Below are 16,950 nucleotides of genomic sequence, written 5' to 3'. Positions count from 1 at the left end.
TCATTTTCTTTCTTTTTTGACCAATTCATTCTTCTTTCCCTTTGATCTTTCTTTTAGGGCATAACCTCTTTTCATTTTTTAATTTTTTTTATTTTTTCAAAATATGGAACCTTTGCAGCATGGAAAGGATGAACATATTTGGGATTTTACCAGTCAATCATGAAATATGACACCTATTGGTATAAGAGCATAACATATCCAACCACTATCAATTTTCCTCGCATGAGTCCCATTCAGGAGCTGTTTGGCCATGTTGATTAGGATTAGGGAATCACCTTCGATTTCCAGGGGATGGAAGTTTTGTTTCCCGGAAAGGAGAAGTCCTTGCCAAAGACCCTCCAATTCAGCCGAGTTGTTGGTGTACCAACCTATGTTTCCAAAGTAAATAAGGAGAGGCGAGCCTTCATGATTTCTAAATATTCCACCGAATCCTGCTTTTCCAGGATTGCCCTTTGAGGCAACATCAAAATTGAGCTTGAAAGTGTGCTTTGGAGGGGAAGTCCATGAGTCATTTTTTATGTTGATGCTCTCTAAGGGGGCTTGATTATGAGTTCCCTGTGGGAGTTGCATGTTCCAGTTATTCCAAATGGCTTTCTCATTTGCAAGTGTGGGAAAGTTGTCCGGAAGCCAAGTGCAAAGCGCCAAAGTCTCTTTGAGATTCAGACAGAAATCGCTCCAGATGATCTCTAATGGAGTACTTTGATCTTTGAATATGCACTTGTTCCTTTCTTTCCAGATGCACCAGAGGACGAGCCCAAGAGTCATTATCCATAATTGGTTGAGAACTTCACTTTTGTAGGGGTTCTATTGCCAATAGCGTATAGAGTTGGTGATATCGTCATACACTTTGCATTTTCTTTGACATCGGAAGCTAGCCTTCTCCCATAGTTGATTGGCAAGGGTGCAAGAGTCCAGAAGGTGCTGAAGTGTTTCCTCTTGAGAGTTACAATTGACACAGATTGAGCATCCATGATAGTTTCTTCACCTGAGTTTGTCCCAAGTGAGTATTTTCTGATGCCCAACTAGCCAGATGAAGAGTGAGACTTTGGGCCAGGTGCCTGGTGACCATATTCTACCCCAGATGGCATCCAGGGGCGAAGGATCTATTCAAATGATTTTATAAGCCTCTGTGGTGGAGAAGGTTCCTCTAGGCATGTAGCCCCAGTGTAGAATGTCCCTGCCTTCAAAGTACCTGATTCGTCGATTTTGGAGCTCCCTTTCCAGGTCCCTCATAGTTTGGTGATCCGCGTTCCTGATTATCTTCTCCCTTTGCTTGCATTGTCTGTACCCTTGTTCTATCTCCTGAGTCCAGTATTGCCAGACCTCTTCCTATTGCAGCTCCTCCCCGAGGTGGCCTGGAGGCTGACTATGAATGTCGTTGAGCTTTGGCAATTGGTTCCAAGCGTCAATCCAAAACCGAGTTGTTCTAGTAGCGTTACATATGAGTGAACCTTTTTCCATGGGAGTGAATCTTATGAGCTCCTCCTGTGGCTTGTGATTGGCGTATTTGGTAGTCCAAATGGCTGCCCATGGCTTGCTGGGTGTGGAGAGCCATTGCCACCAGATTTTTGCGCACATTATAGCATTGCTGTGACTTGGATCCCTAAGACCAATACCCCCTTTTTCTTTAGGCTTGCAAGCGGTGGTCCATTTAACCAAGTCCCATTTGCGATTTGTACCTATAGCCCCCCAAAGAAAGTTGCGCTATAGATTCCTTATTCTTTTAATGACCCATTTAGGCGCTGCAAGGATTGAGAATAGATAAAGCGGCATTGCCTGAAGAACAACTTTTATTAGCACCAATCTACTAGCTATATTCAGAGTTCTGTGCGTCCACATATTGAGATGTGATTCAAGCATCTCGAGGAGCATACGCCAGGAGGTGTGCTTGATGGAAGAATCAATAAGAGGGGCTCCAAGCTATTTGGAAGGGAGTGAGTCTATGGAGAAACCCAGGATGCGAGCTATGGCATGTTGAGTAATAGGAGGAGTGTGGAAGAAGAAAATCTGCGATTTAGCCTTGTTGATGCTAGTTCTTGAAGCCTCAAAGAAGTCATTCAGCAGGGATTTGAACAGAGAGGCTTCTTGAATCGATGGGTAGACAAAAAGCATATTATCATCAAAAAACTGCTGATGAGTTATTGCTGGGGAGTTGTGAATGGATAGAACTTTGAGCTGCTGGGAGAGGAGGGCTTGTTTAATGTGGCGGCCCAATCCTTCCGCGATTAACACAAAAAGGAATGGGGAGAGAGGGTCTCCTTGCCTAATTCCTCTAGAGGGAGTGAAGGGACTGGATGGGATTCCATTTACAAGGATGGAGAAGAAAGTTGTAGATAAAAGACTCGAAATCCATCGAACCCACATAGGCGAGAATCCAAAAGCTGTTAACATTTTTTGTATATATGTCCAACTTAGCTTATCAAAAGCTTTTGAGAGGTCAAGCTTAAGAATCATACTTGCCTGTTTTGAGTGCTTGAGGGAATGTATGATTTCATGCGTGAGGATGATGCCGTCCAAGATCTGTCTTCCTTCCACATAGCCAGATTGTTCAGGCGAAATGAGTAGGGGCAGAAGCGGCTTTAACCTGTTGGCTATGACTTTAGATATCACTTTGTAAATTACATTGCATAGAGCGATTGGGCAAAATTTATCCGGAGTACTGGTGCTCTCTTCTTTAGGAATGAGCGCAATGAAAGTTGAATTGAGAGAGGGCAGAAGCCAATGAAGAGTGCATGATTCCTCCACCACTAGCCAGACCTCTTCTTTTATCAGCTCCTAGAAGGAGTGGAAGAAAGTGGTAGTGAAGCCATCTGGGCCAGGGGCTTTGCCCTCCTTGAGCTGGTTCATTGCAGCATCCACCTCCTGTGGCGAGATTAGGCACAGAAGGAGCTCGTTGTGTTCTTCTGTGATAATTTTCAGCACATTTTGAATGATTTTTTCTATAGCAGGTCATCTATCTATTTGGTGCTCTTGATGAACCTGTCGAAAGTGTCTTAAAAACTCCTAATCGATCTCTTCATGCTTTTCCACTCTTTCCCCTCCTTGCTTCTGAATGAAAGAGATAGTGTTGTGCATTCTTCTCTGAATTGTGGTTCGGTGGAAGAATTTAGTGTTCCTTTCTCCTTCTTTCAGCCATCTAATCCTGGATTTCTGCTTCCATAATATTTCCTCCTACTTTCTCCGCTCCTCCAGTTGATTGTGAATGCATTGTTCCTGTTCCAAGGTCCCTTCGTTGTGTCCTCTGTAATTATTTGTTGTTGTAGCTATTTCATTTCCTTGTTTAGATCTTGTTGCGCCCGAAAAATATTTCCAAAAGTCTCTTGATTCCAACGCTTGATTTGGGATTTGAGATATTTGAGTTTCTGTTGAAACTGAAACATTTTAGATCCCTCTGCTGGAAGGAAGTTATTCCAGGTAGATCTGATGAAGTCTTTGAAAAGGGGATGGGTGAGCCAGGATGCTTTGAAGTGAAATGGTCGCCTGGTGGCGTTTCCCGGCCTTTGCCACTGGAGGGTGTTAGCGTTCGAATTTGCCTCAGGCTGAGGAAGGCAAAACTCGAGGCAACATCAAACCAAGCTCAGCCTCGTAGCTAGCCCTACGAGGATAGGAGAGGGCTCTCTCCGGTCAATATCGGCAAAAGGTAATCAAAGAGGCTCGAGATGACTGAATTGATGACTAATTTTAGGCTAGGTATGAAGTACAAGGATTATGGAATTTATTTTTGGAAGTTTTGTTGAATTCAAGGGAAAGGCAATTTTGGGTGCGGGGATGAGGCACAGCTTTTGCAGAGGTCTGCTTGGGGAAAGATAGGCGATTGTTTTGATGCCTTTAAAGTGAGTGAATGAATAGTCCTGACAGGTGAGGAGATAAGGAGAGCAAGGAAGTCTCAAGGAGTCTCCTTAAACTGAAGAAAACATGGAAAATTAAACAAACTTAAAGGTAAAGCATAGAAAATTTATGTATTCTACCTTAACACTTCATTTGTTTAATTGCAGAAGATTAAATAAGGAAAGTGGTACACATACACAGCTTACAAGTACTGAGAGAAACACAAAATCAACACATAAGGCCACATGAATCCCAAATAGTGCTGCAAAACCCTGGTCTATCCTTTGCCAAAATTGCAGATAAAATATGTACAATAGTGTATCAAGCTATTCCCAAGAGTCCAACCATGAAAATGACTAAGAAAATACATAATATAGGCAAGCTAACACATTCCCTTGCCTATATGGGTCGAGCTCATCATCCTAGGAGCTGTTTCAACCAATTCTAAACAAAGCACTACAATCTAGGCAGTCAAAACAACTTGCCTCTATAAGCTAGGAAACCAATTCATTCATTAAATTTTTGCTATTTTATGAATGAATCATCTAGAATAGGTAAATAAGTGTCAAGTCAACATAAATTTCAATTAATTACATCAAGGAGGGTGAAAAATCCCATCACAAGTCAAAACTGGTCAAACTGGCTTCGTTTCCTGAGCTGAAGATGAAAATTTTGCAAAAAATCCTGATGTGTAGCACGCCTGATCCCTATGCATAGCGCGCCTTTCAACCTACTTTTAGGGCACTTCCCGGCATCAAAATTGAGCTCACGATAGCTCGTTGGAAAGGCCTAGATGTCTACTTTCCCACCCAAGTGGAATTTTCCAATTTGGTGTCTATTTGCCCCTCCAAAAGTGCATTCTCTCAAGACTTCTTCCTGTGTGTCCAAAAAGGGGCAGTGAGGTCATTTTTCGCATGTTTTTTGACCTTTTGAGGACCCAAACCTTGATGAAATGCCTTGGCAGTGCCTGAGCAGGTGTATTTCATCATGAAAAATCCAAAAATGCAAATATTTCATGATTTGGACCTCCCAATTTTAAGGGTAGCGCGCGACGCGCTACACGTTGAGCTAAAAAACCTGTTTTGCAAGCCAAAAATTTCAAAATGACAAAAATTTCTTCGAATTTGCTCAAATTCAGAGCGAAGACCCTCCATCATGTATCATGCCCAGCCACTGAAGCCTCAGCCAAAATCCAGAGTCTATCCTCCCTTTTTCGACGTTTTAGTGTCCTTCTGGTGCATGCAGTTTCAGTTGTAAAGTCACTGTCTATCCGCCTTCATGGTGTTTCAAAGTCTGTTTGGCTTTCAATGAGATGAAGAATGAGAGTTTGGTGCAATTTCCAAATATGTCACATGTGTATCAAAGTATCATAGGAAAGCCACAATGAGAATAGTTTTGCCAAATGAGTTTGCATGAAAAAACAGTCATTGCTTTGATTATGAAGGAATTTGACAAGTGTGTAGAAAAGAGGTGGAAATGACAATGGCCATAACAATGACAGCAGGGATGTAATGGAAAAAAGAGAGTGTGAGGCTAAGGTTAACAATGAGCATGGACACCACTGAAAATAGATGACATAGGCATATATTAACCCACATAGTCCCTAATATTTGTTTCAAACCCTAAGAAGTGAATTTGGAAATAACTAGAATTTGCACCAGATGTTGCAAAGAAAACGCCGTAAGGCATAAATTGCGGAAATCCATTATCCATGTAGTGTGTGCATTATTCAACAAGGTGGATCTCTTTAAATTTGTTGCAAACATTTATGTTATTGCATTGCTAATTTATTTAGAATCTACTACTACCTCCTCTTCTTGGAATATTAAATTTCTTATCACCCCATGATGACAATCCCTCTAATTATTGGAATCACAATTTTTTCCACTTTAGTGGGTTTACCATCAACCTAAAGAAACATGAATTTGAGTCACTCAACTAAAAAGAAATTGCTAAATTGCTATTTATCATGTTTTGAGTAAAAACAATTAATAACTCATATTTACAACCCCTGAAATATTTACAGCCTTTTAAGTCTTGTATTTATAACTCATATTTATAACCCTTTAAAATGAAACTAACTATCTATATTTTTATTAATAATAAAAAGAATCTTCTTTATAAAACTGACACTCACATGCTACTCCTATTGAAAAGGAATCAATACTCTTTGATAAGCAATATTCTTTGATAAGCAAGGAAAGCATTATACTCGACCTCAGGGAACTCAGTGGGCAAAATTATCAATAACTAGTTAATATTGATTTGCATCAATTTCTTCTGGTCCAACCAGCAATTAAAATCCATCCCCTGCCACTGCAACAATAATACACCATATATCACCTTCCCATTAAAACTGAGAATGAGTTGCAAGTAACTGTGAGAACGCGGATGCCTCATAAGCATGGAGTTAAGTTTGATCGCTGAGCTTTGCTACAATCCTCAACTGTAGAAAAATTTAAATTTTTAAGAAGATTCTGGCCATTTCATATGCAGCTGACTTGACAGTAGAGTTTGGCTATTGCTGAGTCCCAATCATAGAGATGTCTATATGAGTTATGTCAATGTCTAAGTAGAGTTGTTGAATATGGAATGTTGGTGTAAGTCCTCATCTCTGTCCAACTTATGTCAAAGCAAGGATGCTACATAGGAAGAAAGAATTGGTTAATCGGTTGTGGATGATGGCATTTTTCCTAGAAAATGCAATATCTCCTTCATTGATTTCAAAACTCCATTGCTTCACTTGCACCTATCTTCCCAGGCTTTCATATTGATAAAAACAACGTAGAAAATTTTGGTTGAGTTAGTTTCAAACCATAAAATCTACTGCAACTTCATCTAATGGGCTTGTAATATAGCCTTCTTTCCCACATTTTCTTGATTATAAAATAATGTCAAAGTAAAACGAGAGTTAGAAATATTTTTCAACAATAGTCACTTGCATCAGATGATTATTATCTCGCTTGGTTTTCATCCTTATGGCTTAATATGGACGGACCATTTTCTAAAAGATTAGGGAAGCCTACTGTGTCTTTGAAAGATCGATTTGATTAATGGACATAAGTTAAAAATGCAATGATCATCCTGTAAACAAATATATATACTCTATATATATCAAAGTAGCAGACTGAAGGCACTGAATTTGCCCATTTCAGACTCATATATGATATATCTATTCAAATGTTTACATAAACCAATATTTCATCAACAGTGGCTAAGAGTAGTATATATCAAAGACTGAAGGCACTGAAATTGCCCAATTCACTCATATATCTACTCAAATTTCTACACAAACCAATATTTCATTCACAGTGGCTAAGAGTATATATCAAAGTAGCAGACTGAAGGCACTGAACTTGCCCATTTGAGACTTATATATCTATTCAAATTTTTAAACAAACCAATGTGTGATCCACAGTGGCTAAGAGTATCTATCAAAGTAGCAGACTGAAGGCACTGAACATGCCCATTGCAAAATTCAGACTCATATCTATTCAAACTTTTACACAAACCAATGTTCATCCACATAGGCTAAGAATATATATCGAAGTAGCAGATTGAAGGCACTGAACTTGCCCTTTTTAGATTCATATATCTATTCAAACTTTTACATAAACCAGTCTTTCATCCACAGTGGCTCGTGATTTTCAAAATTTTTATGTATGCCATAATAAGCACTTCACGAATCAACTAGGAATTGAAGGCACTTGCACAAAGAATATAATAACTGAAAACCAACGTATTCTTGCATAATAATATTATTGATGATAACACTATGCATAAATTGCTATTGCTTTGTTGTAAGCCACAGTAGGATCTTGATCTTCCTTGGCACAGACGTTACTGTCTGATGGACTGCGATGAAATTTTGCAGCCCCATTCCTCAATCCAACCTTATTCCTTTTCAATTTTGGAGCCATGAGAATCTGATAGAAGCCAACAGGTTTCTTCTTCTCCATTTTATCAACCATCTCACCACCATCTTTCTGCTTTTCTTGATCTTTTCCCTGTTCCATGCATGCACTACTCTTGAAGTCTTGACAGCGGGATCGCTGTTCTTGGGCATCAACAACATTATTAGGTTTAATGGACAATAATTTTCTCACAAATCAAGGCCTGGGTTCGATAGGATTCCCCATCAAATCTCTGAAACCCACAGCCCCCCAGTTGCAGGGATGAATCTGTTCATTCTGTGAAGATCTACTCCATCAAGAATCATGGTGCCAAGGTTGAGAATGCCCTGTGGGTGACCAGATGGACGACGGACCTGCAGTGCCAAGAAACTCATCCCACTGAAATCTGTGCTCCCGTAGCCCTTGAGGAGAGTGGAAAGCAAGACCCTCACAGTGCCTAGCAGGGTATCCCTGAGGCAACCCATGTAGTATATCTCCATCATCACAGCAGAGGTTTCACACCGGAGCAAACTCTCTTCCACTCTGAATATGGCCTTGTCGTTCCAAGTAGGGTTTGCGCCCCCTGTTTTGTCAATTTGCGTCGTCAGTTTTTTCTCGAAATTGATCCATACAACACAGTAGGTCTGCATCATGCCAAAAAGATGCATCTCCTTCAGATCTTGAGCTGAGATGATGTTAAGCTCCAGCTGTGTGTAAGCTTCCCCCATGATGTAGAGTGAATTTAGTGCACAAGGAAATGCAATATTCAGAGACCACCCTGATTGAAATTACAGGAGAAGAAACGCCATGAATGAAATCTTTTGAAATCTGAACATTGTATAGAACTGAATTATGAGACAAAACACATCATAGACTCTCTATCTCATGATGATGAAAGCAGGTGGAAATTAGTGCAGAAGGCCACCCCAAATGGTCATGATTGAAGCCAAGAAGTAGAAAAACCCATTCATAGATACAACAATAATGGAACAAACAAAAAAAAATTTGTACCAAATCCATTTGTTGTTTCATTTTAGAATTTTATTGTTGTGATTTCCATTTCAAAACTCCATTACTTCACCTGCACCTATAGTCTCAGGCTCTCATATTCATAAAAACAATGCACAAAATTTTGCTTGAGTTAGTTTTCGATTATAAAATCTACCCATTTCAAAACTCCATTATTTCACCTGCACCTATCTTCTCAGAATCTCATATTGATAAAAGCAATGTAGAAAATTTTGGTTGTTAGTGTTAGACTATAAAATCTACCCATTTCAAAACTCCATTGCTTCACCTGCACCTATCTTCTTAGGCTTTCATATTGATAAAAACAATGTAGAAAATTTCAGTTGAGTTAGTTTCAAACCATAAAATTTACCCCAACTTCATCTAATGGGCTTGTAATATAGCCTTCTTTCCCACATTTTCTTGATTATAAAATAATGTCAAAGTAAAACGAGAGTTAGAAATATTTTTCAACAATAATCACTTGCATCAGCTGATTATTATCTCGCTTGGTTTTCATCCTTATGGCTTAATATGGATGGACCATTTTCTGCAAGATTAGGAAAGCCTTGTGAATCCTTTAGTTTCAAAGTAATTCTTTCAGATCACTTGCCTATCTATCTGGAGTCTAGACCTCTCAAACGAAGAGGCCTAAAAACATACCATTTTCATTTGATTAGCTGCAGTTTGGCAACCCAGACATAGAAAATAAAATCCAGTATTATTGAAATGAAGATACTCACATTACATGAACAAAAATGTGAAGTTTCAAAGTAATTCTTTCATATCACTTGCCTATCTATTTGGAATCTAGACCTCTCAAACGAAGAGGCCTAAAAACATACCATTTTCATTTGAACAGCTGCAGTTTGGCAACCCAGACATAGAAAATAAAATCCAGTATTAGTGAAATGAAGACACTCACATTACATGAACAAAACTGTGAATCCTTTCTAAGAAGCTTCAAAATGTAAAGAAAAAAGCGGAACAACCAGGTTTTTGTAAACATATTCAAAAGAAACATGAACTGGAGATAGAGATGGTTAGCATTGTAAAAGAAAAGGAATTGATATTGTGGCTTGAAAATGACAGATGCTTCCTTTATACTTTTTAAGTGCCAAGCATAAACCACCTTCCAATCTAAGGAAGGATAATAGTAAGTACAAGGAAGACCACAAATGCTTCCTTTATACTTCAATTGTCAAGCATTAACCAACATTCATAAGGTAGGTGCTTCCATAGACTGTATCTGATCATGTGATCAACCAGCCCAACTTAATAGCCATGACAGCATTAGCAGATCAGTGGCCCCTTACGGGGCCACACCAGCCCAACTTAACAGCCATGACAGCATCAGTTGATCAGTGGCCCCTTATGGGGCCACACCAGCCCACCTTTGGGCAAACCATTATGTAAGAAAATTAAAACTTGGTGGAAACTGTAGCAGCAAGCCACTTTCACCTACCCATCTTGTCTCTCATGGCTAGTCTTCAAATGAATAGAGGAAAGATTACCGAGTCATGAACTTTTAAATGAGAGCATATTATCAAAAACCTTTTATGAGACTCATGAGAATCTATAAAAGAAAAGAAGAAGTCAGACATGCCTGACTTAGTGGTTGATACAGTGCTTAACCACATTAATCACCCTCGTTCAAATACTGGAAGGCATAAAGCCCCGCGTTATTAAAAAGTTAATGAGTTTGATAGGGTTCAAATTCAAAAAGATAAGAAAAAGGAGGTATTCTGTAGACAGAAGTCAATAATTCAATGGCTTAAAGATGGTGGAAGAAGCGGTGCCCATTTCCTTAAAACCACTCAGAATAGAAGGGTTTATTTTTTGTACTTTTATTTAGTAAAGTGAATAGCAATATGGTATCCTAAAGTAATATTCATTTTTAAAGAAAAACCATCATATCTATTTACTGAGAGAATGGAACTTAGACTATACCTGATCTCTCTATATAAAAATATATAATTGGTCACTTCTAACTAAGTTATCGGCATGAACAGTCAAACAATCAATCTGTAAAGGACAAACAGATTGTGGCAAGATCATGGTCATAAAATGATATTATTTTATGCCGAAATCATTAAAAAATAATTAGTTCCTTTGTTACAGAATCTTTTTGTACAAAAATATTTAATTGATCAATTCTAACTGAGTTAACAGCATAAACAGTCAAACAATCAAACTGTAGAAGACAAACAAAGGATGACTAAGTCCGAGTCTATTTATATAAAAGTATAAAATTGGTCAATTCTAACTGAGTTATGACCATCAACAGTTAAATAATCAAACTGTAAAATACAAACAGAGGATGACTAAGTCAGAGTCCTTTTATGTAGAAATATATAGTTGGTCAATTCCAATGAAGTTAACAGCTTCAGCAGTTAAACAATGACACTGTAAAATACAAACAGAGGATGACTAAGTCAGAGAACCTTAATAGCTAAAATCTAGGCAGAGAATGATGTCCTTGATTATGAAAAAAATAAAAAAGGATGTTAACAACGAAATGTATGGGATGTTATATTGATACAATACCAGGAAGACAGAATCGCTCAATTGGAATGAAAATCTGAGTAAATTATTGAGTATGCCAATAGGGAAAAAAAGAAAAAGAAAAAGTATATTAGATGATGGGGATATATTCAATATCAAGATCACCAAAACTAATAATGGAATGATTTCAGAGATTTTATCTCGACTTCCTTGCATTTAAATTAGAAATATTATACTTTTCAGTATAGATGAATCTCAGTTCTGAATCTATTATTCATAAAAAAGGGAAAAGGAAACCTGTTGCAAACAAACCAACTTCAGATATATATGGAGGGGGAACTTAAATGGCAACCAAATGGAATGGACGCAACTTACCTGGCTGATGATCATCTGTAGTCCACCCTCGAGGAACAGGGCCCTCCATCCTAACCTGTCAACAATAAAAATGGAGACTACGATGGAAACCAAACTCATCACTCCAAGAATAGCTGCAGCCAAGAGAGAACCCTGTGACCCAAATCCTATGGTCTTGAAGATGAGTGGAGCATAAAACGCGACGATGTTGAAACCCGCGAGCTGCTGAAAACAGGGAATGGCCAGAGCCATGACCAAATGAGGCCTGTATTTCCTTTTGGCAATGTTGCGGAAGGGATGCTTCACTTTCTTGGAAATGTCGCTGGCTTCTATTAAGTCCTGCAACTCCTCCTGCACGTCTGGCGTCTGGCGGATCCTCAAATACAAAACATAACGAAGCCACAGCAACTATTGATATAACAACACAAGGCTACGTATGCAGGGAAGAAAGACAGGAAGAGTCTCTGCGAAGAGTCTCATCGCTAGCAGAAGAGTCTCATCGCCAGCAGGCAGTCTCTGCCAAGAGTCTCATTGCTAGCAGAAGAGTCTCATCGCCAGTAGGCCAGGCCTGGCTTTTCATGTCCCATTACCATGTGAAAAAAACCATTTTTCTATGAAAAAAACAGATTAAACGAACGGCTGAAAACACCCCAATCATCTAACACACAGAATCAATGGCTCAAGATCACACACGTCACATTTTAGGAATGTCTTTCTCAGAGGGAACGCCTTACGGCGTAAATATATTCAATGTTTATATATTTGTAAGGAATAAAGATCCCCATCCTAGATTGTATTTTGGAAAAGTAATAAAATTGAAAACGTAAGATAAAATTCATTATTTCCTTAAAATTTAAGTAAGGTATCACTTTCATAATATCATAAATACAAATAATATTCCATCGCTTTATATATGGATTAAATTGGGTTAAAATAACATTAAAAATTTGGCATATTAAATATACAAAAGATGATGTATATTTTTGGCATGTGTATATTAGAAGTGATTTTTGGTATATGTGTATATTAGAAGTGATTGTTTTTATGTGTTTTAGGTTGTGAGTTTTTATTGTGAGTCCATAAGTGTGATTTTAGAAATAGTTATTTTTATGTGTGTGAGTTGTTTATGAGTCATAAATTCATGTTTTTCTAATTTTATCATCTAGAAATTAGCGATCTATAACTATATATAATTTAGTGTGTGATTTATGTTGTGTTTAATTCCTTTCTTATCTTTCTCCAAATCTACCATTGTGTAATTTAGTGTGTGATTTATCTACCATACTGTAATTTAGTGTGTGATTTATGTTGTGTGTAATCCCTTTCTAATCTTTCTCCAAATCTACCATAGTGTAATTTAGTGTGTGATTTATGTTGCGTTTAATTCCTTTCTTATCTTTCTCTAAATCTACCATTGTGTAATTTAGTGTGTGATTTATCTACCATACTGTAATTTAGTGTGTGATTTATGTTGTGTGTAATCCCTTTCTAATCTTTCTCCAAATCTACCATAGTGTAATTTAGTGTGTGATTTATGTTGTGTGTAATTCCTTTCTAATATTTTTCCAAATCTACCATAGTGTAATTTAGCATGTAATCTATGTTGTGTATAATACATTTCTAATCTTTCTCCAAATCTAGCATAGTGAATAATTCAGCGTGTGGTTTATGTTGTGTGTAATTCCTTTCTAACCTTTCTCCAAATCTCCCCTAATGTACTAAAAACGTTTGAGTGTTTTATATGTATAATTTTGTTTTATATGTGTGATATTTTTTAAAGAGAGATTGCATCGTTTGAAGTATACAAAATGAATCTCGACGGGACGACTATACTTCAAAATGAATCTCGACGGGACGACTACGATATATCAGAGATGGTAGTTGATGAGTTAAACTTTTCAGTAATGTTACTTTGAAGGTTTATGACATCACGAAGTGCAAAGTGATATGATATACAATGTAATGTAATGTTATGGACAACATTAAACCAAAGGAACACGGCCAGAACGCAGTGAACAAAAAGGAATGGTAAATCCGTTATTATAATTATTCTTTCAATTACATTTAATTTGCAGAGGTGAGGAGGTTTATATTCGGACGAGACTGCATATCTATGCACATTAAGGGTTGCAGTGAATGTGCGTGAAATGCATGGGTAATATTAATATTCTATTCCACCTGGACACCTGGTATGATGTCCGCCTGATATCGACGGGATGAGCGGGTAGATGATGGAGGCAAAATAAAGGTGTCGCGTTCTCTGTTCCTCATCACTTGTTCAACTTCGTTTTGATCGATCCTGTAGGCGGCTCTCACTACTTCCTCCGGCATTGCCTTCAAAACCGATTGCCTTCCTGCCAGAGACGACCGCATAGAACTGCAACAACGCATGATACCAATTTACCCGATGAGTATAATTGCTGAACAGTACATCATATTAGTAGCAGTGTTAATAATTAGGTTATACTTACAGGTCTGATGTTGTGAACGTTGCCACTCCAACCCTTCGTCTCCTGCTTCCCTGATGACTGCGTAGAACTGGGGAATGACGATGAACTGACCCTCTCTCACGCGCCCATTAAACACATTCCTTCCTTCGTCTCCCACCACCTCCATGGGGATATATTCAATATCAAGATCACCAAAACTAATAATGGAATGATTTTAGAGATTTTATCTCGACTTCCTTGCATTTAAATAAGAAATATTATACTTTTCAGTATAGATGAATCTCAGTTCTAAATCCATTATTCATAAAAAAGGGAAAAAGAAACCTGTTGCAAACCAACCAACTTCAGATATATATGGAGGGGGGACTTAAATGGCAACCAAATGGAATGGACGCAACTTACCTGGCTGATGATTATCTGTAGTCCACCCTCGAGGAACAGGACCCTCCGTCCTAACTTGTCAATAATAAAAATGGAGACTACGATGGAAACCAAACTCATCACTCCAAGAATAGCTGCAGCCAAGAGAGAAGCCTGTGACCCAAATCCTATGGTCTTGAAGATGAGTGGAGCATAAAACGCGATGATGTTGAAACCCGCAAGCTGCTGAAGACAGGGAATGGGCAGAGCCATGACCAGATGAGGCCTGCATTTCCTTTTGGCAATGTTGTGGAAGGGATGCTTCACTTTCTTGGAAATGTCGTTGGCTTCTATTAAGTCCTGCAACTCCTCTTGCACGTATGGCGTCCGGCGGATCCTCAAATACAAAACATAATGGAGCCATAACAACTATTGATATAACAACACAAGGCTACGTATGCAGGGAAGAAAGACAGGAAGTGTCTCTGCGAAGAGTCTCATCGCTAGCAGAAGAGTCTCATCGCCAGCAGGCAGTCTCTGCCAAGAGTCTCATCGCCAGCAGAAGAGTCTCATCGCCAGCAGGCCAGGCCTGGCTTTTCATGTCCCATTACCATGTGAAAAAAACCATTTTTCTATGAAAAAACAGATTAAACGAATGGCTGAAAACACACCAATCATCTAACACACAGAATCAATGGCTCAAGATCACACACGTCACATTTTAGGAATGTCTTTCTCAGAGGGAACGCCTTACGGTGTAAATATATTCAATGTTTATATATTTGTAAGGAAGAAAGATCCCCATCCTAGATTGTATTTTGGAAAAGTAATAAAATTGAAAACGTAAGATAAAATTCATTATTTCCTTAAAATTTAAGTAAGGTATCACTTTCATAATATCATAAATACAAATAATATTCCATCGCTTTATATATGGATTAAATTGGGTTAAAATAACATTAAAAATTTGGCATATTAAATATACAAAAGATGATGTATATTTTTGGCATGTGTATATTAGAAGTGATTTTTGGTATATGTGTATATTAGAAGTGATTGTTTTTATGTGTTTTAGGTTGTGAGTTTTTATTGTGAGTCCATAAGTGTGATTTTAGAAATAGTTATTTTTATGTGAGTGAGTTGTTTATGAGTCATAAATTCATGTTTTTCTAATTTTATCATCTAGAAATTAGCGATCTATAACTATATATAATTTAGTGTGTGATTTATGTTGTGTTTAATTCCTTTCTTATCTTTCTCCAAATCTACCATTGTGTAATTTAGTGTGTGATTTATCTACCATACTGTAATTTAGTGTGTGATTTACGTTGTGTGTAATCCCTTTCTAATATTTCTCCAAATCTACCATAGTGTAATTTAGTGTGTGATTTATGTTGTGTGTAATTCCTTTCTAATCTTTTTCCAAATCTACCATAGTGTAATTTAGCATGTAATCTATGTTGTTTATAATACATTTCTAATCTTTCTCCAAATCTAGCATAGTGAATAATTCAGTGTGTGGTTTATGTTGTGTGTAATTCCTTTCTAACCTTTCTCCAAATCTCCCCTAATGTACTAAAAACGTTTGAGTGTTTTATATGTGTGATATTTTTTAAAGAGAGATTGCATCGTTTGAAGTATACAAAATGAATCTCGACGGGACGACTACGATATATCAGAGATGGTAGTTGATGAGTTAAACTTTTCAGTTATGTTACTTTGAAGGTTTATGACATCACGGAGTGCAAAGTGATATGATATACAATGTAATGTAATGTTATGGAAAACATTAAACCAAAGGAACACGGCCAGAACGCGGTGAACAAAAAGGAATGGTAAATCCGTTATTATAATTATTCTTTCGATTACATTTAATTTGCAGAGGTGAGGAGGTCTATATTCGGACGAGACTGCATATCTATGCACATTAAGGGTTGCAGTGAATGTGCGTGAAATGCATGGGTAATATTAATATTCTATTCCACCTGGACACCTGGTATGATGTCCGCCTGATATCGATGGGATGAGCGGGTAGATGATGGAGGCAAAATAAAGGTGTCGCGTTCTCTGTTCCTCATCACTTGTTCAACTTCGTTTTGATCGATCCTGTAAGAGGCTCTCACTACTTCCTCCGGCATTGCCTTCAAAACCGATTGCCTTCCTGCCAGAGATGACCGCATAGAACTGCAACAACACATGATACCAATTTACCCGATGAGTATAATTGCTAAACAGTACATCATATTAGTAGCAGTGGTAATAATTAGGTTATACTTACAGGTCTGATGTTGTGAACGTTATCCACCCCAACCCTTCGTCTCCTGCTTCCCTGATGACTGCGTAGAACTGGGGAATGACGATGAACTGACCCTCTCTCACGCGCCCATTAAACACATTCCTTCCTTCGTCTCCCACCACCTCCATGGGGATATATTCAATATCAAGATCACCAAAACTAATAATGGAATGATTTCAGAGATTTTATCTCGACTTCCTTGCATTTAAATAAGAAATATTATACTTTTCAGTATAGATGAATCTCAGTTCTAAAT

General features: G+C 37.9%; 1 protein-coding gene across 1 annotated transcript; it reads right to left on the bottom strand.

Annotated features, from left to right (window-relative positions):
* Positions 1-7,966: 7,966 nt before the first annotated feature.
* LOC149187323 (protein SRC2-like) lies at positions 7,967-8,449 on the bottom strand. The gene has a single exon (XM_089409622.1). It carries the CDS (start codon positions 8,447-8,449, stop codon positions 7,967-7,969), a length of 483 nt encoding a protein of 160 aa, XP_089265748.1.
* Between the last annotated feature and the right edge of the window lie 8,501 nt (positions 8,450-16,950).

The sequence above is a fragment of the Pinus tabuliformis genome, chromosome 3_1 (genome assembly GCF_031772625.1).
Source record: "Pinus tabuliformis cultivar Carrire ecotype Pingquan chromosome 3_1, CPIR1, whole genome shotgun sequence".
Taxonomy (NCBI): Eukaryota; Viridiplantae; Streptophyta; class Pinopsida; order Pinales; family Pinaceae; genus Pinus; species Pinus tabuliformis.
The sequence above is the reverse complement of the archived record's forward strand: the minus strand, read 5'-3'. Positions and strand labels throughout refer to the sequence as shown.

Excerpts from the sequence above, each read along its gene's own strand:
- LOC149187323 (XM_089409622.1), bottom strand. The coding sequence starts at position 8,449 with ATGGGGGAAGCTTACACACAGCTGGAGCTTAACATCATCTCAGCTCAA.